The 27588-nt window shown below is 40.2% G+C and overlaps 1 protein-coding gene across 5 annotated transcripts in view; it reads right to left on the bottom strand.

The window, feature by feature from the left end:
- Nucleotides 1–2697: 2697 nt before the first annotated feature.
- The window catches only part of egln2 (egl-9 family hypoxia-inducible factor 2), a 29366-nt gene continuing 4475 nt past the window's right edge, over nt 2698–27588 (bottom strand). The window contains exons 1-7 of one of the 5 annotated variants that reach the window (XR_009240885.1): nt 23879–24179; nt 21769–23244; nt 13419–13538; nt 13199–13335; nt 11983–12050; nt 11589–11886; nt 2698–6243 (exon numbers count right to left, since the gene is read on the bottom strand). Coding sequence is in view for 4 of the 5 variants with exons in the window: in XM_058633751.1 (XP_058489734.1) it covers nt 11834–11886; nt 11983–12050; nt 13199–13335; nt 13419–13538; nt 21769–23025 (1635 nt within the window). In the remaining variant the exon portion in view is untranslated. Of the gene's footprint in view, nt 6244–9795; nt 11887–11982; nt 12051–13198; nt 13336–13418; nt 13539–21768; nt 23245–23878; nt 24180–27588 lie in introns of those variants that run through there. The other 4 variants (XM_058633754.1, XM_058633751.1, XM_058633752.1 and 1 more) reach the window with 4 other exon arrangements.

Raw genomic sequence — 27588 nt, 5'->3', positions numbered from 1 at the left:
TGGCGATGAAGATGATGATGTCAGTGTCAATTCATAGGTTAATCCGGGTATACGGAGAGTTGATTAAATAAAATAAAGAATTGCAATATTATCTCATTCCACCTTATGTTCTTCATAATCCCGCTCAGTACATCCACAGATACCTCTGCTGCCGTCTTAGTCCTTCAGTATTGAAGATGATTTATCATTTTTCAATAGTCAGCGCTATTAAAGGATCCCACTCTAAATGAAAAACACAGTTGGAAGTCTTTGCGCTGGTATGAAACATTAATACCAGTGAGCCTTTTCCCAGGCTGGGTTTAGCCTGAAGTGGTTTTAGTGGACTGTTGTGGTTCGTTGTTGTGCGAGTAGCTAAACTGAAGATCCGTTTCATCAGCGTTTCTCCCCTGTACATTTTATTGCATGCTCTAAAACTCCCAGATGCCTCTCCCCTCCCCCCTCTCTGTGCGTGAGTACACACGGCAGCCTAAATAATCCCCTTACTGTAGATTAGAAGAAGTGCGTTGCTGTCATGTTGGACAGATAAAGTGCTCCTGGTTTCACTGACACCGTTTCCTATTGTGACAAATGGACAAATGTGTGTGTGTGTCGCGGATGTGAGAAAATGAATAAAAATGAACCTCAGATTCACCGCGCCTCTATCACATGTGTTCAGCATCACCTTTTTTTCTCTGCCCCGATCCTCCTCATTCACATGTCCTGTCGTCGTTTACACAACAAACAGCTTCTCACTCAAACACTGGTCAGGCCTAAGCGGAACTATAAGTGCGTACAGTAGGAACTAAATGCAGTTGTGTGTCAAGAGCCTAGGACAGGGGTCTGCAACCCTATTGAAGTAGCTTTGAAAATACATTATTTAGAGATCAAGGCGATAAATACAAGTGTTTTAATATTTTGTGCGTCACATCCAAATATTAAAAAGCCTTGACAATCTTGTGTTTGAAATATGTGAAGCCATTCCCGACACTTAAATGCACTAATGTGTACATGAGAGAGAACACATTTGGAGTCCTGTCCATCTTTGGCAGGTTTTCTTAAGCATGAACTACATACAATACAAAAACTGCTTCATTTATTTCAAAGTGGGTTCATTTTAATTCCACCCAGAGTTTGGGTATAAACAGCACTGAAATGTTCTTAAATTTCACAAATGCAGGGTTAGGGTTAGGCAAATGCAGCTCCAGATTAATTTTATTTATGTGGGTGGAGAGAGGACAAAAATGACTCTTTCCGTCCTAAAGGTTGCAGACCCCTGACCTACACCATTAACTCTGCAGTAAAAACATGCATTTTTTTCCAGCCAGCAACTAAGAGGGAAATCTATCACCACATTTTTCTATCAGTGCTTTTACAGATTCCAAAATCTTAGAACAAGTCTGAATAGAACTTAACACTAAAATCTTGTAATTTTTCTTTTTAGTCAACACTGCAAATATTGTCCGACTGGACAGCGGTGCAACGACGACCAAACTTTTCTTCTAAGAAAGTTTGAAATGATGTGACTGATGTGAGGCCGGACCAGATATGTTCAGTATATCTTTCGTTCTTGTCCGCCTTCATCATCACGACTGTGATTCAGTGGTACAGTGAGTGCACATGGCACAGGACGTGGGATGGATAGCTCAATTGTGCTTTATGACTCTCCTGGAGACTTGACTGTATTTCTTTATTACATTCCCCCACTGCCTTTTTCATAAAGCTGACCTCAAAGACTCTTGCTGGAGGGGGAGGGGGTTGGGGGCGGGGGGTATATGGGGCCCATCTGAGGACCCAGCAGAGATCAGACAGAGGGGTCAGACGGTCTAAGCCTTCCCTTGTTTTGGAGATCTCCCTGGGATAGGTGTTCGGACACACCCAGTCCCGTGAGAACAGTCACACTGCACGGCTCCCCTGGGACACAAAGCGTGAAGTCCGTCAAGTCAACCATTATTAACTGTGTCTGTCATTCTCTTACACAAATCATCTGCCTATAGTCAGATCACGTCAAGAGACAAAGGCCACAAAACATGACACTGATACCATTAAATAAGCCAATTTATTCTCAATTTAGTCTGTTTTACATCCGTCCATCCCATCACTAACCTGCATACCTGCGTGTTTACTCAATACTTCCTCTAGAGGGCAGTGCAGAACAAACATAGCGACCATTGAAGAGTTGTTGTTTTTTATTGTGCTTGATCTGAAATGGACTGAAACAGCAGGTTTCGTGGGGTGGTGGAAGTCGTCATATTAATGGATTAATGGGGAATAATATTACTCATTGGTGTGGAGCAGCATTTGCAGCATAGCTTCAGTGGATAGCCACTCGAATCAAACCACAGTGTGTCAGTGAGTGAAGCCGAGCACCTGGCAGACACTGTCCGTTTTGTAGCTGCAGGGATAAACCAGAGTACTCTGGCAGCATGTTTTAGAGTTATTTAACTACAAGGGAATTTTGCTTCTACGTTGTTTTCCTGACTGATTGGAGCACTGACTCTATACTGCCCCCTGTTGGTATTGCTCCGTCTCATCTGTCATCGTAAGCTCCCCTGCTTGGCGCACAATGACGGACGAAATGAACGCAAAGTACGGACGAAAGACTCAAACCACAGCTCCGTGTCCATCTTTTCCATCTCTTGAATGTCCTTCAGTATTAATAAAGTATCTATCTATCTATCTATCTATCTGATATCGGCCGATACCGTCATGAATCCCGAAATCTTAGCATAAGCTGATGCTTTGCTCCACACATAAACATAAATATTAGAAGTCAGTCTATATTGATATGGAGCCCAAGAGAGAACAAACATCCCCCAGTTACTCTGACACATGCGGCCTAAGAGATCCATCACCATGGAAACTATAGGTGTGACCTTGGAGCAGAGGACACGTTAAAAAGGCAGATGTGATATTCTGTGCATGCAGACATAATCCTGCTGTTTGAACAAGGAGACACAGTTCAAACAGATGCTCAGGAGTCGTCTTTTTTTGCCATTATGGTTTAATGTTGATTTGTTTGTATGTTGATTTCGTTATTGTCTAAGAATTCAAATTGGGAAAATGCAGAGCAAAGAAAAATACGATAAAATAGAGATGGAGAAGAGAGATTTCACTCAGTGTCCAGACACACAATCATGTATAAGCTATTGCTTTATATTTAATGGGGTTTAATTGAGCAGTGGTGTAAAGTAAACATTAATAGTAAAAGTCTGATCATTGACATAGTATTTTATATTCCTCTGCAGCTATTTATTGCTTATATTTTGAATTACATAAAATCTGAACATGGCCCAGTATTTGTCATTAAAATAGAAATAATGGACTTCACTCAGCATATAAAGCTGTGTTTGTTCTTGGTGCCTTAATCGATCCAAAACCATATCGATATTTCACGCTGTTAATAAATGTCTCCCCTGTCACTTTCCATTGTCTCTTAATAATTAAGTCCGTCCCTTTTTAATCACACGTCCCTCACAGTGCTGAGGTTTGAACGATTAACACTGGCCGTGATCGTTTATTATAGATATCCTGTACATTCATGTATTTGTCATTAAGACGACATGTCATTCTGGAGCACAGATGTTTCCCAAGGGGCGATGAGAATTAGAATTATTCCTATACACCAACTTTTACAGATGCTTCCTCTCAGATGATGGATGTGGACGCACCAGCTAAGATCCTTCAATCCAGACTTTAATTTCCTGAACAAGGAACTGCGTTTGTGAAAATATGTGTGTGTTTCTTGTATTTGTTACTTTGTGGGGACCAAGAATTGTGTAAACCACAGGGAGTGAGGACATTTTGGCTGTTCCTCACATCTTTAAATGGCTTTTTTGGGGTTAAGACTTGGTTTTAGGGTTAGAATTGGTGAGTGCCCTCACTATGACTGCTGCGTGTGTGTGTGTGCGTGTGTGCGTGTGTGTTCAAGTAAAGACTGAAGAACTTAACGTGACATGAGCCTGAACTGTAAACATAAACAGACACCATTTTGTCTCTGCAGGTTTATTTGGTGATACAGTAAGTAACTATACCAACGGAAGAGTGTGAACCTTTTATTTGATATGTACAGAGAAGCAGCTGAAAAGGTTTTAAACTTTGTAAAAAACTAAAGATCTGGTTAAACAATGATGGAAATCAGAAGCTGCATCAGTTTTAGATGGTGCACACACACACACACACACACACACACACAGGTGGAGTAATAGATAACAGCAGAAAGAGCTGCATCATTGTATCAAGAGATAGAAAAGAACATTTCTCTTCTGAATTAGTAACTTTGTGAGGACCAGAAACATAGACCACCTTCTCTGCTGAGGTCCTTTGACTCTCTGTAGTGTTTAATATAATATTTAATATGTAATATTTAACAGTCTTCTTTGGGGGGTTAGAATTGGCTTTAGGTTATGGTAAGCTAGGGAATGCATTCTGACTATTACTATGAGTATCGTCACTATGAATGCTGTGTGAAAAAGACTGTAAACCTAAATCAGAATAGACTAATGTGCTTTAAAAGGGTGACTTACTTTTCGACAACTTTTTGCATTTGTCTGACCCATCTGCTGCTGTAACTGAGTAAATGTTTCCGGTTTTTGATCAGTAAAGTCTAATCTAATCTAGTTATCAAATGTAATCACACACACACACACACACACACACACACAGGCGCGCGCAGTTCCTGGTGCCAGCATGGACTCCAAACAAAGAGAACATGGCTGAACACACCCAGTCTTTATATAACCTTCACTTACACTAAGACCTCTCCCCTGTGAACACAGAGAATCCAAACTCATGGTGACACAGCACTGAGGTTCACAACAGCATGTATTTGGAACAGGTTTACATGTGCATGTCACTGTGTTATGTTCAGAATCAGAAGTGCTGCGTGGGTTATGTTGTTGTTGTTGTTGTTGTTGTTGTTGTTGGTGACTGGTATCTGGGATTTTGTGAAATCTGTAACGATCCTGTATCTACTGCTGCTCATTGTATTGTGTAACAAATATCACCTGTTATAGTCGGTGCTGACCTCTGGTGGTTACACATGGCAGCACAGCAACAATTTGGCCTGGACTGTAATAGAGAAAACGAACCACAAGGTGGAAGAAGAAGACAGAAACTGACAGGTTCCATGTCTGAACCTCTGTCTGCAAGTAGTCTCAACTCTATAGTTTCTCGGATTTAAATATGCGTGTGGTATCTGTGGATATAACTAGTGTAAAATAGCAGATTAGATTTACATGTTGTTTATTAGGTGTTCATAAATTAGGGTTTTTTAATTTCTTATGGGTGACATGGGCTAGATTCCCTGGTGAATATTGTGTAAATGTGAATGATTTTTATAACAGAGAAATAGAAAGAATTTCCTTAGAGTAAATCACATCATTTGTCTATGCACTAAAGAGATGACTTAATATTAATAATAATATGAATCATTTATGATGCACTTTATGTAACTACTTTTTTTTTTTTTTTTTTAAAGTGGCAAACAGCAGGGACAAAACAACACAATTAGAATAAAATGATAAAAAAAAACAATGAAACAATCACAGCTGTGGAGGTCAGAAAGTGAGAAGACCTGCTCACCTTTGCTTTTATGGTTATAAAATAATGACCAGTCAGCTAAATTTGTGGAGCTATAATCCCCTATGAGCCTTAAAAGTAATCATTTAAATATCAAATGTATTCTAAAATGAATTGGGAGCCAGTCACATGATTTTAGAATCCAGGTAATCCAGGTGTGTCTGACTGTGGCATTGTGTATTACATATAGCAAATGCATTCAAAAAATAATAAAATAAGTGTACCTAAACAGGAGAGGCACGATTATTAAAATAATTTTAGTCATCAGTGTCCGCACACGTACAAAATAACACAGTATGAGCTGTAACTATTTCAAATTTAAAAAAAGACATGTTATGCGTTAATCATCTTTGACCCAGTTGTAACTGAAAGTGCATAAAATGAAGAGTGCACGATATAAACAGAAGATAAACATGTCATGTATCACCCATGAACTTCTCAAAGTGCATTTAACGGAATACAGAATAGGAGTTTATGTTTGAATAATGTGAGGGACAGTGAAAAAGTCTTACACTAGTGTTTTCTCAGTGTTTCTGGTGCGACCACAGGCACAATTGTTCGTACATTAAAGCAAACTTGTCAAGTAGTCAGTGAGTCTTTAGTAGCTCAGCTACCTTCCACTCACCCGAGAACAGCTGTGTCTGCAACCATGCGGCTCTGCAGTCTGTCTGCGGTGGCTCCCTGTAGCTTTGAAAGAAAAACATATATTTGATTAAAATGTTTGTCTTTCAAAGTGAACACGTCTTATTTAGAGATCAAGACAACGACTAAAAACAACACGTCACAGCTTATGTCTATGTCAAATGTGATATTTAAAAACCTTTTTTTCTCAAGCATGAACTATATCGAATCCAAACATTATTTTTCCTATTTCAAAGTGGGTCACATTTTATGGGTTAAATAGGTTTTGCGCCTCTAGATAAATGACATTTGGGTGGAGAGAGGTCAAAAATGGTCATGTTGTAAGAATGTTCACCAAGAAAAAAGGTTGTTTGTATTATGTGACTTTAAGAAGACGTCACTCTTTCTTCGGTATTGTCCTCATTATGATGAAAAAAAAAGAACATCTTTAGTGAATGAGATGTCCTTTCAAAATGTGTTGTACTCTGATATTCTATAGTAATTGTGTCTTGACATTATCTTCTATGCATGACACATTAAATAAAAAAGTTCAGCGAATACACGTCACAGGAAAGACACAACTCTGACTCCGTCTTTGCAGTAAATGTATGTGCAAACTCTTCTCATCAGCAGAGGGCAGCTTCGTACCACTGAGCTCAGTGTCATTTGAAAGACAGCACAGAAATGTGCTTTAGGTTTGGCTGCTTGTTGTTTAAAAAAATAAATGTTGGTGTTATGTGTAAAACGTAAAACATTGTTTATGTGTCGGCACCAAAGCTCTGGTGATGTATTTGCATTTAATGGTTTCAAACAACCTTGTTCCATTCAGTGGTGGTTAAGTGATGAATTACTGTACATGTACTCATATTGTTGTAATTGAGTAGGTTTTAGGTAGGTTAGTAGGTGTACTTGTACTTTTTTTAAAGTCACTTTTAACATTTGCAATTTGACTTTTACTTGAGTATGTTTTTTTGGAAGTGCTGTACTTTGCTATGTTTTAAATCCTGACCTGAGTTTAAATTTAAAACAAAAAAACAATAATTCATGCACCAGAAATGTTGGCAGTGGATGATCAGGACAGGTGAAGTGGCATTCATTAATAAATGAGTTCAGTTTATTAAGGTCCTTGAGTGAGTGACATTTGTGACCTTTGACCCATTTTGACTGATACATTATGAGCTTACATATTTTATTTTGTCAGCACTTTAATTTGTAAAGTGTCGCCTTTAATTAAAAACAATTAATGTGAGATTTGTGTCCCCTTGTCCTTTTTGCAAAACACAAGAAAGAACCTTGTTTAAGAAAGTAACTAAGTAACTTAAAACTTAAACTTAAAAGTACTCATTTCAAACAAGCAACTTTTTAACTTTAACTTGAGTAAATTTTTAGACGAGTACTTTTACTTGTACTGAAGTAAAAATGTTATCAAAAATAGTGGTACTTTTATTTAGAGTAGAGTATTTCAGTACTCTTTCCACCTCTGCTCCATGATATACTGTAACATGTTCATTAAACTTGATTTGACCACTCCTCACCAAAGGGACAAATGCTGTAACGCCACAGTGCCGGGAGAGAACCACGCGCACTGTGAGGCAACAAAGCTACCCACTTCACCATCATGTGACCCTCTTACAGAGTTAAGTAGCATTTTTTTTTCTTCGTTGTGGAGCCACAATGATTAATCAGTCAATAGCAAATGAATCATCTAATGTACATGGATAAATGATTAATCTTTCTTGATGTAAAAGTGCCCAACACTTGCTGGTTTTAGCTTCTGAAAGAATTAGAGAGTAAACTTTAATGCTTGGTTTTATGGAGTAACTGATAAGACAAGATAAGATATAAAGATTATTGTAAGGCTTGGCCTTGCTGTGTAAAATGCCTGAAGATCATGCATGTTGTGATTTGATGATTAGGACACATCAGGACACATGATTCTCTGGCATAAACAATGCCCTTTCAGGGCCATTAGTCCTCATGGAGACAAAAACCTGGTCCTAAATGAGGCAGAACCTCATTTATGAAGGACTGCTTAAAAGGGTTTAGAGTTCAAATTGAAATTGCAGTTCATTTAAGGGATAGGGTTAGTGATAAGGCTTTGTTTAGGCTGTCCAAATCTGCAGTCAGTGCAGTGTCCTAAGCATGACAATGATTGATGATTGTGCTCTGATGAGGGATTTTACTACACGGACATGGATTGTTTATGTGTGTAGCTTGTGTGCGTGAATATGCTAATGAACACCATCTGTGTTTCAGGGCCAGCGTCAGTGTGTTGTGTTGTGGGGAGTTGGTTTATGTTGGAGGAGTGTTTGTGTGTGTGTGTGTTGTGTTGTGGTGATATCATGTGACTCAGTGTCATGAGGGTGACTACAGCGAGGGTCAGGGTGACATGTGCTTTTATCTTTTCCTCTGTGCGTATGACCGTGTTTGTATTAAACGGTAAGTGAACCGTCCTTGTGTCTGATTTTTTTATTTTCTTTTGTCTGTGACGCACTGGGCTGAAGATTCCATTTATCCACTGTTTCAGTTCTTCTTTGTGTAAAAGGTGGTGACATACAGTATGTGTGAGGAGCGAGGCAATGAGGAAAACATCATGGCTGCTTTTGTTTTAGCTTATTGTGTTAGGTTTATGACCTTTGTGTTTTCATTGATGGGTACATTTGAAAACGACCTATTTCCATGAGGTTCTTAGGGTTAGATGGGGAATAATAACCCAGGAATCATTGCTCACTTTGTTTAAACAAGAGATCCTAGGCTCTTTGAGCTCCTAATTAGTGTGATTTAATCGTGTTATTATCCTGTCCATTAAAATCATGTAAAACGCATCAGAAATGCTGGTCTGCAGGAAAAAAGGGCTACTTTTTCCTCTATTGTTAAAATTTCCACCTGATCTACATCCAACTAAATCATAAATATGGAACATTCTCTGTCATCTACTCACTGGTGTATGTTTCTTTCCCCATATAACAATCTGCTGGTTAATCAGCAGTCATAAACACTCATGCACTTTATTAAAACACGTGTTAAAACTCTTAATACCCTGATATGTTAACCAATAATATGTCTATATTTGGTACAACTCTATGCTCTATCAGCTATGGTCTAATTTGGATCACCCTGAAATGCTGGTCTACAGGAAAAAGGGTTACAGGAAATTTTCCACTTGACCTTCATCCAACTAAATCACGTGAATATGGAAAATTCCCTGTCATCTTCTCAATGGTGTATGTTTTTGTTTTTTTTTAACCATGAACACCCATGCAATTATTTAAAAAGTGTGTTAAAACTCTTTAATGTGCTGATATTTTAAACAATATAATTAATGAAAGTTAATGAAGTTATACTATTGAGGCTTTAATTAAACCTTCAACATGTTTGTAATATTATACATCAAGCCTTTCTTAAGAAAGGAATAATCCTGATTGTTTTACTGCACCACTTACATTAGGTGCATCAATATCCAAGAAGGTGACTGTTCCTCACCAGACTCTGCTCAGATATTCATCAGCACAGTCTGATGATGACGTTGTGCTGTCATTGAACCCCTGAACACAAGTCAACACTCTTCCTGCTGCTCGTCTCTCATGCTCACTCAAATAAACAGACCGACTTGGTTACTCAGTTTTGAGTCCTTGTGCAACAAGCGACCGACTTTGATCTTTATTTTGAACCCGTGTCTGTGGCTGAATAAAACTGAGACTCTGTCTCCCAGTCGAGTCAATTACACTTGGTGTACAAAATAAAATAATAAATAATAAGCTTTAATTAAATCCTCCAAATGTTTTCTTCTTTTTTTTTTTAAAAGCATTTACTATTATGTTCTTCTAGTTCCTACTGCAGTTGAATGAACATATTATCCACAGCATAAAAGGCATTCATCTACACTTGTTAACGTTTGAACATCATTCACACACGCTAATGCAAACAATAAAGTGCTTCATAAACCTCGCCAACATACACCCGAGACAACACCTGTGCATGAGCTTCTTCAAGACGGCAGAATATGTTGCATACATGGAAACGTGCATGCACACATTTTCACACAAGAGCTCAAATCATGTGAGCCAGTAACAGTTCCACTCTGCTGTTCATGAACAGTGTTTGCTTTACTCTGTGCTTTCCTCTGCTCTCGTGCCTCTAACGTTTAGTATCATGTCATTGTACGTCTTGTTTCTAAATGATATTGCTCTTTTAGGGTCTGCATTGGTGATATACACTCACAGGCCACTGAAGTTATTATTAATATCTTACCAGCCAATTATAGGCCAATGCAGGGACGGTCAAGGCGATTTGATGACTTTTGAACGCCAGACAAAGCTGGTCATAGGTCAGAGGAGAACGTCGGAGACTGGTTTGAAATGAGAGAAAGCAAACTAAGTCACTCGAATAACGACGCTTTACAACTGAGATATTAAGACCTTCTCTGAATGCACAACATGTTGAATCTGAGCAGAAGACCACGCGGGGTGCCATTCCTGTCACTTTATCAGGTGTACTGTGTACCTAATAAAGTGGCCGGTGAGAGTGTACCATTTCCATTCTGTTAACAAATGGACAGAGTCAAGCTGAAGCTCGAGCGCGCGCGCACACACACGCACACACACACACACACACACACACACACACACACACAAAACCCTGTTTTGACGTCTGCCTCTGGGCAAGTGCGAGTTTCTATAAAACACAAATTGCTAGAAAAAACTTTGTGTATTACCAAAGGTTTAGTGTTGAAATGGTCACGGTCTCACTTACACACACAGCCTCTATAAAAGAAATGAAACTTTCATGCTTTACTCTAAGGATTTGTGTGGCACAAACATTTTGAGGCAGTAGTTTTTTTTTTTTTGCAGATATTGTAATAGAGTCCTGGTACTATACTTAGTTTGCTATACAGAGTAAAACCTAAGTGTAGAGTTGTCTTCATGCAGATTATAAATTGTAATTACATCCCTGTGATCTTCAGGATTAGAGTTCAAGCCAGGACTGACCAAATGAGAGCCACGGGGCAACTTTCCACTATATCATAGCTGAGAATCATTTGTGGGCTTTTTCTTCTCCGTGTCTTTTCATTGATCACACACTCACACACACACACACACACAATGAAATAAAGAAAACGTATCACAGTCAACAGGAATTGCGATATTTCAGAGACAACACCGTTGATTTCTTCTCCTCGCACCCACTGTGTCTGACTGATTGATCGTTCGTGTGTGACGTAAAAATGACACCAGAGCAGAGTAAAACTGGGATTTCTAAACACATCACTGATAGGTGAAACAGGCAAAACCACAACAAAATAATATTCAGGAGTCTGTGATGATTTATTTTTTTTGTCATAGTTCACTCTTCACTCATTTTTGTTGTTTTTTGTGTGTTTTTTTTGCCACGAAGTGTCATCTCGGTCTCACCTTTGTCATACAATCCAGTCCGTTGTGCTCTATATTTGCCAGGTCGTTAATCGGCAGGTCGATCCCGTGGCTGGAAAACATTGCGTCGCTTCCCTGTGATGAGACCTTAACAGCTGACAATGTACGAGTGACATGGAGCTGCAGAGATGAAGAGATTTACAGCGTCTCCCTTTATGACCGTGACGTCCATTCGCGGTTTAAAGAAGGCACATAACATTTTAGAGTGCGCTCCACTGATTGTACGTCTATGTCTTGCTGTTTTGACTGACAGGCACTTGAACACCTTTCGGTCCTGTTGCTGTAAGCGAGAGACAAAGAACATATTAGGCACACACAACATTGAGCTGGAGTGAAAGGATGACATGTTGGTACAGGTGTAATAAATAAAGCTTACCCAATTGGTATTTCTCTTTAGCCTCTGTTCTCTCTTTAGCATCAAAGTACCAGACTGTGATGGCAAAGCTGAGTGATGCAAGAAGAGGAAACAAATAAGACCTGAGCAATCATCGTTCTTAGACATCTAAACATCGTCCAGTGTCAAATATTGACTTGCAAAGTCCAAAGGAACGAGCACGCAACATGAACTTTGAGCCCAACAATGACCAATCAATTTTCTGCAGATCTCTGAGAGAAGAAAAATGCTCCATCGTTTCAATTCTGCTGAAATGATACGTCACAAGAACAGAGAAGACAGATCACAACTTGCATGCATACATGTGAACAACCGAGTGTGGTTCGTTTCTACGGTTTCTCCAGTGGGGGCTGCGTTGATTACTCCCGTCTCCCTCGTCTGTGCTTATCCAGCACGAGTCGTGCAATCGAACCCTCCTCACCCCCCCAGGAAACACATATTTCCTTCCTCCGGCCACACCTCGCCCCCCAGCAGTCAGAGGGGGAGGACAGGGGAGTTAGTGTTGTGCTTCTATTTTGTGTGTGTGTTTGTGTGTGCAGGTGTCTCTTTATGTACGGACAAGGGTTGTTTCACATGAGCATGAAAAAAAACAAACATTTGTATCAAAAATCAGCTTAAGGAGGGAGGAAGAAGGTACTTCAAGGCTGCAATCAGTTACTGAGATGACCAGCCACACTGAATAACATCAGTACATTAAAGCTGAGGTGTGTAACTTTTAAATATTAACACATGTCCGTTACATTCAAACCACCATGAGTTCACTCAGTGCTTATTAAGACGACTCTCTCTGTGTTTCTCAGGATAGTGGGGTTTTGTTTTATACTAGCGACTGGGAAGACACATTTACACGTTTAAAAGCAAGAAAAATAATGAAAACAAAGACAATAATTCATCAGCACAGCATTTCCCTCACAGCAGCATTCCTGCTCAATGCATGTGTGGGAAAAGTCTGTGAACATCCTCTCCTTTACCAACAGATTGAGGAGCTTTGTTGGAATGATGGAGGTTAAGAGTTTATTTCAGAGTGAACAAAGACCAGTTTGAAAGTCCAAAGTCAACTACATGCCATTGCCATTAAAATAAATAAAACGCAAACAAGAAAAAAGTTCTTTTTGTGACACTACTGATACTACATTGTGTCTTGTCTAGTTGTATGGTAAGTACTTGCATCAAGTTTCTTTGCACAAGCCTTACTTACCGAGTGGCGTAGGCTGGCTTGACTTCGTGCGGATTCCTGCGGTCAGACCAGAAGATGAGCAGTCGGTCAAACAGAGGTTCGATGTTGGCTACCAAATTTTTGCCCTCAGGGTAAATCTGCAACAACCCTCCTTGTTTCTACAAATTTAAACAACACAGTCTCTTAATGGAGTGCAACACAGTCAGTTGAGCACACATACATAAATGTCGTATAAATGTACCTCTACATCCCAGTTCTTGTTGAGATAGTAGATGCATGTGATGCAGCGTCCATCACCATTGGGATTGTCAACATGGCGGACATACCCTGCCCCGTTACCTGGGTAACAAGCAACCATGGCCTAAAAAAAAAAAAAACAGAATAAAACAGGATCATTTATTGTGCATCCGTGTCCACATGGGGCCATACAAGTACATTTTGCATAGCATTGTAAAAACAAAGACAAACGGATGAGCACACTGCAAGTGAATGGCAACAGCTCAAGGAAATAGAGGGAATAAATCAATTATTGGTCGGATGAGACAAAGGAAACCAATCAGCATTCAGACCAGGTCTACATTTCATTGTTTGCTATGCCGTCTCTTATCATATTGTTTCTCCATTGCCCCACCGTGAACTTTCTTTATGGGTAGAAGACCTTCATACTTAGCAGAACATTTCAAACACACCGACATGAGTAGGAAGATGAAATAAATATGTTTTTTCACAGCTGCAAAACAACGTGCAGGTACAGTAGTATCCATGTTCAAACAATGGCCCCACACTGGTATTTCCCCTGCATGACATCTGTGTGTTGGGGGATGTGAAGCATTAGAAGTTGAGTCTGAATCACAGGAAGATGCTCAGGTTTCAGGCTGCATTATTAAACTGCCTTCACTGGCTACCCTGTTCGGACCTGGTATTAACATCTGTCCTGGGTGATCTGATTACTGTTCACACCTGACAATAACATGCAATGTTTTTGAATCAGATCTAAAGAGGCATTCAGGACACAGTGGGTGCATCAGGTCGCTCTGGACAGGCGTTAAGAACACGTCTAAATAGGACCTTTTAAGGTGTCGTCTTTTGAGTAGAGCACGAAAAACCCACAGATGATTCTCGTACTGACTGACAACAGCTGCTGCTGACACATATAGAGATTGTAGGTAGTGATAGAAGGAGGGGAGTAATAGGCTGACTACAAAAGGATGTAGGAGGAAGATACTGTCACTGTTTTGACTTATAATGTTCTGCACAGGAAGCAAAAGTTACAATATCAGAGCGAGTGCATCACTTCAGCTCCGTTTCCAGGACACTCACTCATGACGAACAGGTTCTGCACTGCTGCAGTATCGATTTAAGTTGCCTGACACTATCATTTACACTCCAATACGACACTGTGAGTCTTAACGCTCTGGAAATCAAGGAGTGCTTACATAGATTTCCAAGACACATGCATGTGTCATTGTGTTGTTTATGATACCTTAAACTCCTCACTCACAGCCAAGTGGGTAAGGGTGTACTTATGTGTGACAGCTCTCAATACTGACCAACTCTTTCAGTCAGAGTTCATGAAACACTTTTGCCCTGGGTGCCAAGTGACATGACAAACAGACAAGCGACATCATAATAAGTGCAGCAAATGAACACAAAAAAAAGATTTTACCATTCACACACACACACATCCAGACAATGCACCAACACGCAGTGCGTTTTTCTATCACATGTCACTCACATGGTGCCAGCACAGTTGCCAGGAGCAACAAGGGATTACGAGTTGACATGTAGACACAGAGCTCAGCGTTCGGGGTTAGCAGACGACCAAACCAGTGTAACTACTGAGCTCCAGTCACTCCATAGGAAACCAGGTGATCGTGCTGTAAACCAGCTGATGATGGGATTTTTGTCATTTTATCACTTCATGTTTTGTAAAAGTACTTTATATTACAGCAACAATTCTCATTGGAAATCGTACCCACTGCAGTGGCACTTAAAAACAATGTTGTTAAAGGTTTACATCGTGTTTGTTTATGTATGTAGACAGTGACACCACAAGATGTCATCGCATTTTTCACAGATATGGCAACGCTCCAAAAAGGTATCGGAGATTTTTTGAGAAATGTGTGAAGAAATGCATGAACAATTTAAATAAAAGGCTGCTTTTATACTGACCACTAATTAGGTACCCCTGTGCAAATGCTCTTCAATTACCGAACCAGTTCGAGATGATAAAAAGGCATCCTTGAAGCAAATGGTCTATAGCATCAAAAGACCACATGAGGTGCTATGCCTGCCACTTTATTAGGTGTTCTGTGTGCCTAATAAAGTGGTGTATACCCACTCTCTTAAAGTGACTGCTGCCATGGTGATTTTTTCATCATAATATATTACAGAGTGTGAACTATAGAGGTGGACAGTTTGTTGCTATTTGACTGTTGACACTCCAGTGTGTCACTGTGGTCAACATAACACTGCTGCTTCCACCTACGCTCCTTCAGTCATGACGTATTACAGTCCTGTGCAAAGGTCCTAGTGCGTCACCGGCTTTGTTGTTTTCATGTCTGTCAAATTACGCGATCGTTTGCATTTGTATGGCAATGATGTAACTGAAAGTTGGTCTTGTATGTTAGCAAACTGTTGATTAGCATGTGTGTGTAATGTATAAGGTATAATAGACCCTTTTCACTGCAGATATTTTTTGTGTAGTACACAGGGTTTAGTAATAACATTCATTCAAGTTCCATTAGAGTCAAAGCCAGAGTCGTGCTATTGTACAAAGGTAGGTTTAGATTTGTTTGAATTGAAGCGTGACCATTTTAAGGGTTGCTTTTTTTGGACGGCAAACAAACACAAAATCAAAACAATTACTGTCAGAATTTACTCAATTATAACGAACAACTCTAATGAAAATATGAAACTAATATACTGTGTAATGAATGGTGCTACACTACCGTGGTGTAGTGTGGTCTACTGTAGTGAGTATATCGTCTGTCACCACCTCTGGAAACTTAGGTGATTTTGGTTTGGTGGCACTGTAGTAGAGCCTTGACACATGCTTTCTCTATGTTCTGGATGTGTTTGCAATACAGTGATTACACTGTATGAACATTACGTTATAGCCATGCTAAAACAGCAAATCTAACGGTGGCATAAGACTTTTGCACAGAATTATAAAACGAATTACCCTGTGCACAACTCTGGAAAGTTCACAGGTGACTGGAAAAGCTTTAATGAGAAGGGATATACAGTCAATGATTCTTTTTTTATTAAAGTGTTTTCCCAGCAAATAGCTTCTTCTCTCAAACCAGTAACATCAATAAACGCAAAATAACAACAATTTACTTGTATTACACCACAAAAGACAGCTCAATCCTGGCCTGTGGCATAAACCGCACACAAACAGAGCGTGACACAGCATGTCGATACTATCTGTCATTTCTGCCCATCTCTCTCCTTCATCTACCCTGAGATCTGTGCCCACAGTCGGTTAAATTGGCACCAAACACTGGTCGACCAGGCACTAGCATTAACGCCTTAATGGCAGCACTGGGCAGATACCTGGGCTGTCAAGGTGATGGCGGGGCAAGTCAGGACAATCCATTCTGGGTACAAGTGGTGTGTATCTCTGAGAAGATGAATGTTGGTGGAGAGATGAGGGAGGAGAAGGCTGAACAAATACTGGCATTAGAAGGAGTGAGAAGGTGAACTATGAGTGAGAGTGTGTGTGTGTGTGTGTGTGTGTGTGTGTGTGTGTGTGTGTGTGTGTGTGTGTGTGCGTGTGCGTGTGCGTGCAGGAAGCAGCAGGTGGGGATGATGCTGTACAGGGCTGGGCAACATGGCCAAAAAGGTTTTCACAAGAAAAAATTTCAATCAGCCAATGAGACCACAGCTGTGTCATAATGAGCACAATAAATACCAGGTGAACGTGGATTGTTTTGGATACACAATAACAGTTCCTTTGTGCTATGTAGTGAGTCATAATGTTTCTGTATTCTGGTGGCCAAAAGGATAAACCTTTTCAGGGCACGGCTTATAGGAGGATCAATATAAATGTGAATGGTGTCCTTGCAGTTATGTCGTGGAATCAGTTTTATGTCGTCTATTTCAGCTCTGAATGTATTTCAGCACAACAGATGTTTGCCTTCCCTGGGGTTGGGGAGACAGTTAACTCACTAACTGTCAAGCAGCCCTGCCGTCTTACTCCATTTCCACAGCTGATTACTCACCAGCAGCCTGGATGACACAGGGTGCGTTATAAATCAGGATCAGGCATTAAGTGAAGGAGACTAAAGCCTGAATTATGTTACAATGCATCGTCACCGCTGTCCCTTCCTGGCCTTCTTGTCATCGGCCATTATTTGGCTGGATTAACCTCTAGTTTACGGCTTCTAAGTGATGGTTTTCCAGGTTTAAGACTGAATCTGAATTTTCAGGGTGAATTGTGTCTTTAAGCGTTGTCCCTATTTTCCTTATCAGAGGAAAAAACAGCCATTCCCACATAATCCATCCATATAGCCTACTAAAACTTGGGGAAAGTATTCAGCCATTTTAAGTCCAATGTGGCTTTTATTATAAGGTAAATCTGATTGTTATTAGTATGAGCGTATATGCATAAGGGTTACAGACTTTATAATTATGGTCCATTTTTTGTAGATCTTGACATTTAATACAATGCTTAATATATGCCACAAAAAAGAAAATGTGTTATTATCAAAAAAGAAGATGAGGTAGTTAGGCCCATACCATCGAGTAATTCAGCATCACAAATTAAAAGCAATATGAAAATTAACAAAAAAAATTAAATAAAATAAAAATACTATAAATATTTGGTAGATAATGATGTCATTAATTCCTAAAAACAAGCTGGTAAGGAACATGTGACCGTCTTTGTTTTTTAACAGCATTTCTGTTTTCTCATTTTACTGTCTCACTGGGATCTAAATAAAATGCATCGGTCCATCTATACAGTTCACGCAAACCCGGAGCTCTGCTGTATTGTCTGTGCTACTATATGACGTCTGACTGCTGCCTGCATGGTGGCACTGCTGCACTCTATGCGGGCCATGTGAGGACACGCTGCTGCAGCAGACATTCTCTTTATGAAAAAGCTCCTGCTGCTGCATCGGCCTCTCTCACATGCTTACTCACCAGTCCTCCCACTCTTTGCTCCCTATTCCTCATTCCCGTCCACTCCTACACTATATTGCTTTTCCTCTTCCCTGTTTAAACAAGACTTTCCCCATAAAACACCTTGCACCATATTGATAGAATGACAATGCCTTTTGGTAAATCTATAATCCATCCTCCATCCTGTAACGTCTCAAAGGCTGCTGACTAATGGGAGACAGAGAGCAGAAATATTAACCACTGTTGGTACAGCATTATTTTGGGTACTGCCAGCCTCTCCTTTCTCCACCTCTTTTAAACACAATACACAGCTCTACACTGTATGGGCCTGTTACCAAGGCAACTGCTGGAAAATATTTTGTCCAAGTAGTTAAAAAGGGGGTTGATAAGACAAAGGAAAAAAAGACAGCAATGAAAAGGATATTGGCGTAAATGTTTGGAAGAAAATTAAAGAATACGGCAAAGACAAAGGTTTGGGGATAATCGTCACTAAACAAAAAAGTCACAGTGACCTTCTATCAAGCGTCACACACCTCAGTGCTATATCTATCATTAAACCGCCTCCTGTCCTCCTCCTCCTCCTCCTCCACCTCCTCAGGAACATCCAGCCAGAACATTTTGTACTGTGCAACCCTGAACTTTACTTAAATGTGCCAAGAGCAAATCAAGTGATCTGCCAAGGCAACAGTCACTGTGTGGTCATCTAACGTTTTTACCTGAGGACCCATCAGTTAGTCATTGCAAGGTCAAATATGAGCCAATGATTTCCGAAGCAGGCTACAACGAGTTATCCAATTATCTACAAACCAAAATAAATGCATCTCAACTCATTTCCTTTCTGGATTTCAGTGTATATGCATTTCTCTTCACTCATACATGTATACACACTCCCCAGTGAAAACAATATTATAATATTCCATATGTGTGAAAGCAATGACACATTTAAAATTCATATAATGAAGGGTTTAGCTGAGGACATTTTTGCTTTGTAAACAGCAATATTCAAAAGACAGAGGTTCCTTGTAAACTGCATTTTAAAAGAAAATTAAATATATTGTGAAAATATATAAATATAAGAATATATAATCGATTCACCAGGACATAAGTCCCTAGATTGTTCTTCAGGCTTTGGCATGACTTTGACCTGACAGCAGCGTAGGCAGCTTGCGCTCGATAGCAAAGGCAGACTCGACTAGACCCTGTTTAAACACTGCCTAAAGCTTATGTAAATGAATAGACTGATAAAGAGGGCAAAGTGCTATGTGTGATGTTACCCAGGCGGGGTGAACAAGGCTGTGGGGCAAACACATTAAAAAACGTTGAGGGTTTTATCGAGCAAGAGAGGGAAATATTTAGAAAATCCTGACGTGTGTTTATTTAAGAGAATATGAATAGACCATCATCTGCCATCGTCATATAGACTGCAATAATAAACCTAGATTTGCAAAAGTGCTGCTAACATCTTTCACCATTTTAGCTTTTTCTGGAAATTTGTACTTTGGTCCTGACAAATGTTTTCAAACCACACTAATGTCAAAATCCTGACGAGGCGTCTGTGGAAAAACTGCAGACTTGCCTGTTATCACACAGCCGAAAGGGAAATGAGCCAAAACACTTCTTTGGATCCTGAAGACAAAAATAAGGCTCCCAGAATATATATCTTCTCACACTGGCAGACGGACGGACATCTGAGTGTTTTTTACTTTAGCCCCTTTCACACTAAAATAAGTGCCTTTTTTAAGTTATTTCACCCTGGTTGTGACACCAAAGTAGTGGAAATAAAACGAGGTGGACAGGGGAAAAAAAACACTACAATTGCCCCCAGAGTTGTCACTATGTTGTATATTTTATTTCAGTCTATTTCAATCGGTAGTCATTTTAAAATAGTCAGGTTCGCTACAAACAGTAATGCTAATGACTATACAAACAGCTGGAAGATGAATGCATGTCATAGCATTGCACTGGAATTAATTTATCTATGGCCAAATCAAGCAGACAAAGAAGAAACTGGCACGTTCACTCAGTTCTTACATTTCCACTGTTGCCAAACGGAAGGCAACGCCTATAAAACCCATCGCATTGCAGTCATCTGATCTGGGAGTGAATCCCGATTAAACATACACTCTACTGAAAAGAGTATTTAAACATTTTTTTGACTAGAGGAATTTGGGGCATTACATTTACATGTTATGGGGGAATCGGAAGGGGGTACAATAGATTCAGGATAAATAATTAACCAGACTTCATTCTGCATGGGTCACTGACTTTACCTGACTGTTACTAGGGGGGTTGAGAGGATCACTGCCTTGACACAATATCCAAAAAAGTTTAAACAGTAGTTAAAAACAGCCTGCCAGGCCATTTGTGTACAATCACAAAAAGGGGTGATTTAATTCTTCTTACATTTAGAGTACTGTGTACAGAGGTACCATGTATAAAGAACAAACTCCAGCCTGCATTGTCGTCAAAGGGAAATAAAGTAGAAAATATGCCGCTTTGTGGCATGAGCCAAGAGATAAAGGAAACAAACAGAAACATGCTTTTCTACCAGAGCAGTGTCATATCTGTATGGGTAAACGTAGTGATAGAGAAAGTCTTCAAAGGCTGAGTTACAACGATGATGGAGAAGATACTGCCTCAGTGTTTATTTATTTAGTTTTTTTTACTGGTGGGTGTGAAGTGGTATGAAGGCTGGCACGGGGGGAGGGGGGAGACAAACTATGGCAGGCCTAGACCCAGACACATGGTCAGGGTCAGAGGCAAGGTTCAGCCCAAGGCCAATTCTTAGAAAACTTGTGTGTGCCAGAAATGGAGCACACCTAATTGTGACATCCTAACCTGATACTCTATTGCTAAGGTGTGTGTGTTTGTCTGCTTACATGTTGGCAGTAGCAAAGCAAAGATGGAGCAGACCAGACATGATACAACCAGCCAAAAGCTAAAAATATAATTATATTATCCCAATAAATAATTTCAAAAATGATCCTGATAAATGTCACATGAAGATTTTTTATGCTCCTGAATGACAGTTAAACAAATCAGTTAATTGCTTAATTGTTTTAAACTTCTTCATGAGCAGAAAACAACACTGATCTAACACCGAATTAATATTATATTATATTAATTTTGGGCTGGGCAATAATGAAATCACAATATATATTGCAATCTAATTTTTTCCAAAGGTTCAACATTTACATATTGTTTCTTTGAATAAAAACTTGAGGCCAGACTCAATATTAATCATCTGGTATTTTATTTTTTTTAATAATTATCGATATCCACTGATTTAAAACTTTTTTATCTTGATAATGTTTTTTGGCTGCATCACCTAACCCTAATTTGATGTATATCAAACGTGTGCATTACTGCTATTGAAAAATAAAAGATAGAGTTATTGTATTAAATCACCCAGCCTCTCTTTACATGCTTTTTCTGTTTTCTGGATGTGGCTCCTCTTACTGTACCTTGGTGCGTCCATTGATGACCTTGTCGCCCAGCTGTCCATTGGCAGCACTGTGCATGACAGCCTCATCGATGTGTGACATCAGCTCCCCGATGCTCTCACAGCCAGGCTCGTGTCCCTCCACCCAGGCGATCTGGTCACCACGGATGCTCTTAGAGGGAATGTTCTTCTGGCTCACCAGCTGCCCGCACCGAAATTTCCCACTGTGGCTTAGAACCTCCACCTCTCCCCGGACCCTGTCACCCAGCTGAGGGCCCATGAAGTTGTCCTTCACACAGATGCCATAGTGTTTCATGCATGGGATGATGTATTGCTGGGCTAAACGCTCTGCTGACCAGCCAATCCCTACAGGACATGGTGCACTAGGGATGATGTTCACCTCCACAGGAGGAGCCTGGCTGGATGCAGCTGACGTGTCTGAGAAGACCATCTTAGGTCCATTGTGCTGGTTAGTGTGAGGGGCCCGTGGGGTAAAGGGAAACTGGGGAATGACACAGGGCACATGATTGGTAGTCTTTTGGTTGCAGCTGGAACTGCTGCAGGTGACAGTAGCTGGGAATGGGGAAACCACTCCTGCCACTTTGGGGGCTTCTGAGGATTTTTGAGGTACACTAACCTCTGTCAACTTTCTCCTCTTTGAGTCAGAGTCTCTGGAAACAAAAGCCGGGTTCACAGAACCTCCTAATGTTGGTGACCCTGTGGTAAGTCCTGTCTCGGTCACCCAGTTATCTCCACCTCTCCGTTTCTGCTGTTGCACTTGCCTGCCCTTCAAGTCGCCATTGACCCTCCTCGCTGAAGGGCACTTCTCAAGACATTTCCTGTCCCCCACGCAGGCTCTGCTGATGACGGGGTACGTGGCGTCACCGGTTACACACACATCACGCTTTATCTGTGCCGGGTCACCGTTCGGTGTGTGAGCCAGCGCACCTGCGTGACACCCCTCCACCGTGGCTGATGGAGACACCACCCCTCCGTTGAAGAGCGGCACGCCGGTTTTGGACTTCTTCGTCCGGGTTGTGATGCCAGGCGAGTCGGTCTGAGAGGCCAGACCCGCGAGTAACTCTGCGGCCGTTGGACTCCCAACCGGCGCCGCGCACAAACCGTTAAGCCCCATATCCGCTCGGTACGTGTGCTGAATCTCTGCCGCCAGATAGGTGAGCTGCTGACCGCTCGTCCTTCCTTCGTGTGAAGCTGAAGCAGCGACGGATTCCTGGGAAGAGCTTGGGTTTAAAGTGTCAGTGCGTCCCAAGCTCTCCATTTCATCTCGTCGTCTGCTGGATGCGCACGTAGCTCACGTCCTCGCTTCATTTTCTGGCTTTCTCAGAAAAAGAAGAGCGCTGCCACTTGCACACACAGCAGAGAAGTTTCATGTCCTAAATTCCGCGTCTGGCTTCACCCGTCTGCCGTCATTCAACACTCTCAGGCTGCGTGTTCACTTGTACCACTTTAATGGACATTTTGACGATGCGTAAAATATCTGTGGAGAGTAAAACGATACACTTTAGTCCTATTAATAAACACAGGGGAGGACAACAAATAAAATCAATTTAAATAAGTCTTTGTTGTTGTTCCAAGTCAATGCTGAATTTATATTTTTATTTCTGAAATGTCTACTGACTTGAAAACATTTTTCTTTCTTAAGTAAAAAAAAATGTTTTCATACAACATATTCAACCATTACAATTGAATTCAAAGTGAAAGTCCATCTTTTTTTAATAATCACTGCAGATAAATATTTTATTTGTATTCCCTTAAAATAAAGGAAAACACTTACTGACAGGCTTATTCAAACTAAACAGAGATACCAAATACGAAATACATGTATTTTTAAAAAAAAATAACAGCTGCATGCAATTTAAATGTATACTTGGCTGTACAAGAAACGACAATTAAATTACTTGTAGAGGTCAGTTATTGACTCCAACTTGGCAGCCTTGGGATACTGTTTGGGTCATTCCCATTAACAAAAATGGGCATAAAAATACACGAATATACAAATGTATTTGAAGCCAACGCTTTAACGCAGTTAAAATACATTGACAATGTTCCACACGTGTGTGAAACGCATAGTAAAATGTCACTCGAAAGCCCCAGCGTGGCATAATGCTTACCTACATCCCACAGTAAAGCAAATCCTCAGTGAGCGTACGTGACAGGCGGAGAGTACGCATGTTATTTCCGGGTATGTCTTGCCCGTGTGTGTGTGTGTAACAGAGAATATTCTGGTCGGTTATAAATAATAATGATGATATTGTCCACGGGGGTGACGACGAACCAGCGTCAGCCCGACACTGCAGGGCAGAGGGAGAGCCTGAGAGTCAGGCGAGGTCTCCTCAGTCACCGGGAACAAACTCTTTCATCGCTATGTCGAACGAGCACCCAGCCTCCTTTCTCCCTTTCTCTACCCGCTACTCCCCCTCCTCCCGCTCTCAAGCTCATGCCACGTGATCAGTACTACGCCCGACCCGACTATATACACACACACATACATACACAAGTACTGTGCAAAAGTTTGAAGCAGGTGTGGGAAACATGTTGTAGAGTTTAGTTTATGTATTTCATTACATTCACAAATAAAATAGAAACACTAAAATGTCCAAAATAATCTTATGCACTCTGCCCTTTATCCCAATTAATCAATTTAGTACACAAAACAAAATTACAATAATATACACAAAATAAAACTAATTAAATACAATAGGTATAGTCCAACACAACCACTCACTTCCCTGATGTGAAGAGTTGTTCAGGATGTTTCATAAACTGATTCCTTTCACAGAAATGCAATGTTCCATCAGTTTAGTCCTGTATCTTGTTTTCTTTTAATCAGCTTTAAAACATAATTTGGAAAATACTGTAATCTATAAATTCATAAATTGTGTGTACTGTTAATAAAAACACTGACAATCAGGTGCTTTCCAGAGGGTACATGGCAGAGATTTGCAGCTTGAATATCACATCTCTCTGGTTTCCCAAATTCCACTGGAGTGTGGCCTTGGTTTTTTTTTGTTTTTGTTTTGCAACATTGTGAACATTGTTTTTCTGTATTGACAAGCTTCCCATGAGTTAAACGTGTACATCTATATGTCCTTACATTTTTATACTTAATTCTAATACCTTATTTTGTAAAATAAAAAAACAAACAAACAAACAAACAAACAAAAATCCCCTGGGGTAATTCTTTCTCTGCACTTAACCCATTGCTCATGATTCTTCCTGTGACGACACTCCAATCAGTAGTCGGCAGGTAACGACAACGTCACACATAGTATCGACTCAGCTCGCTTGGAACCTTGCCAAAGCAGGTACCAAAAAAAGTAGAAAAAAGCACCAGGTACTATCACTAATGGAAAAGCAAAACAACGTGCCATGCTGTGCCGTGGCGAGTCAAGTCGTGTGAGGACCATGTAGTGGAAAAGCCGTATAAATGACTTCTAGGAGTCATAGATAATAACCATGGAATAATGTGATATTTAAAATATAGACTTGTACAGCCAAATAGTATTTCCGTTCTGAGCAGGCTGAATGGTGACACCATTGAGAGAATGCACAGTAGCCATTTTTACAGGTCATGGCTAGAAAAAACCCAGATGTAAACACCCAAATTGATGATGGCCAAGTTCCATTTGGCTTGTTCACTTTTAGGGTCCATGCTGGCTCACTGCCACACTGTCCCGGCTAACAGAAACTGAACAAAGCCATCAGTAATAGGATCCTGAATACCTGTGCTTTTCCAGTTAAAGGTTGTCAAAATGGCTGTTGCAGTTTTGGTTGAACACATTTTCAAATTATGCAGAACATGTACTAAATAGCCTTAGTATATAGTTTTTAATATAAGAGCCACAAACAGCCACAAAGCAAGCAGAAAATGTACAAGCTGCTGGATGTCTTTTGTTGTCCTGTGTTTTGTGATTGCAACGGTACGTCACACTATGTATCTCGCCATGTATCCCATCAGGCATAGCACACACCCCCGCCTACAAAGTCCAAGACCAAGAGCTTTACTGTTCCAAACCGTATCAAACCAAATTGTGCCATAATGAAAACATGGCTTAAAATCGCATTTTAGCGCGTCCGCCAAAAATCATAGTGTAACGGGCTTAAAAAAAAAAAAGATAGCATAAAATTTTGCGCATCAATTCCAATGCCATCACGATGTCCTTGTTGTAACGTGTCGTGTTCTTGGCTACTGTTCGATCTAATCATACCAGCATCGTAGCGTGGAAATAAATGCATGTGTGCACTATCACATTGTATTTCACTCCACACATGACATCTCTCATGGTGAGAAGTTTTAAAATTCATACAGCTGTCTTGAATCAGCCAATCAGAAAATAGCATTTCTTGTTGCTGGGTAAAGTCTGAAAACAGGTTTCCGGTGCAAGTAGTCGTTCCATGAAGGCACAGGAACACGCATGAATGCTGTGAATGTGTACACAGGTTTCCAGCGAAAGACCGCAGTCAGGTAATCACTTCAATTATATCACTTAATTTATTATAATAGCTGCTAATTAAAGTGTAAGTTTGAAGTGTAAAGAGTATGAACTTAACGTTAGACAACACTCTAACGTTAAGTTCAGTTTTTTTTTTTCAAGGCATCAAACACGAACACTTACAACACACAGGCTAAATAATAAGCTAAAAATACATGATCAATGACGTTTAAGGGGAAAATTTGGGAACAAATTTCTCTTTGATCCATTTATAGGGCAAAAATAGGTTTAGTGGAATTCGTTCTTTATTACAGTATATGAATAAAATTGTATAAAGCCTGTGTTAGCAAAATCGTTTTTATACTGTTGCATTTCTGCAACAAATTTTTCATAGATCATTGTCAGTTTCGATGATACCGTTGAACTCCTCTCAAACATATTGGATATAGTATTGTGTACCTATGTTTTGTTAGCAATAGGAAGTTAAGTAATGCCAGGGGACAGGATATAGGATTAGTGCCTCATCCAGAGGGATTAGGAACAGAAGGTGATGACAAAAGCCTGCCACATTATATCCATCCACTGCTTCAACCGCAGCCATATCTCAACCTATAGATGGACCTGGGAAGTGCTGAAGCACTCACATTTGAGCCACTGTGTATGCAAGTATGCCATTGATGGAAATAAAGATACGAACACAATGACAGGCACGTTTTTAAAGCCAGTCAAAATGGCAGCGCTTCCCAACGTGTGGGCAGTGGCCCACTGGTGGATTGTTGAGGTATTGCAGGTGGGTCTCAGCAAGGGATGTAAAATTCGCCCATTTACCAAATTCACTGAAACATATACTTGTGTTAAACTTTAGTGTAAATCTAAATGGCTGTTACATTCAAACCAATGTCAAATCAGTTCACACAATGCAGATTAAGCCTGTCAGCATCACACGGCTATGTTTTTTTTCCCCCTCATTATAGCTATGTTTAGATCTTGTGCTGCACAAAGGGTTTTTTTTATGTCAAGAGGCAATGGCACTTTAAGTGAGATGACTGTAAACAGGTTGGAGCAGGACTGGAAACACAGAGGAAAATGTTCAGTCTGTTTGACAAGTTTTACGGAATAAATACTTCTTGCTCCTATGACGCAGGTACATAACCCACAAACACTCCCTCAGTCTGATCTGACACTTGTGTATTACAGAGCATACAACTGATGTGATATTGTTTTTGTTCATGAAGACCAAACACAGGCAGATTAACAAATGTGAAGCAAAACACAAGGCTTCTCAGTTATGACTGAATTATCTTAATCAGTACTGAGATTGTAATTATGTATTGATTACTGGGACAAATCAAATGTTTTCTTCAATGCTGTGATGCAATGTTCTTGCT

Source organism: Solea solea, chromosome 7 (assembly GCF_958295425.1).
Source record: "Solea solea chromosome 7, fSolSol10.1, whole genome shotgun sequence".
Classification (NCBI taxonomy): domain Eukaryota; kingdom Metazoa; phylum Chordata; class Actinopteri; order Pleuronectiformes; family Soleidae; genus Solea; species Solea solea.
This window is presented reverse-complemented; position numbering and strand designations above follow the sequence as displayed.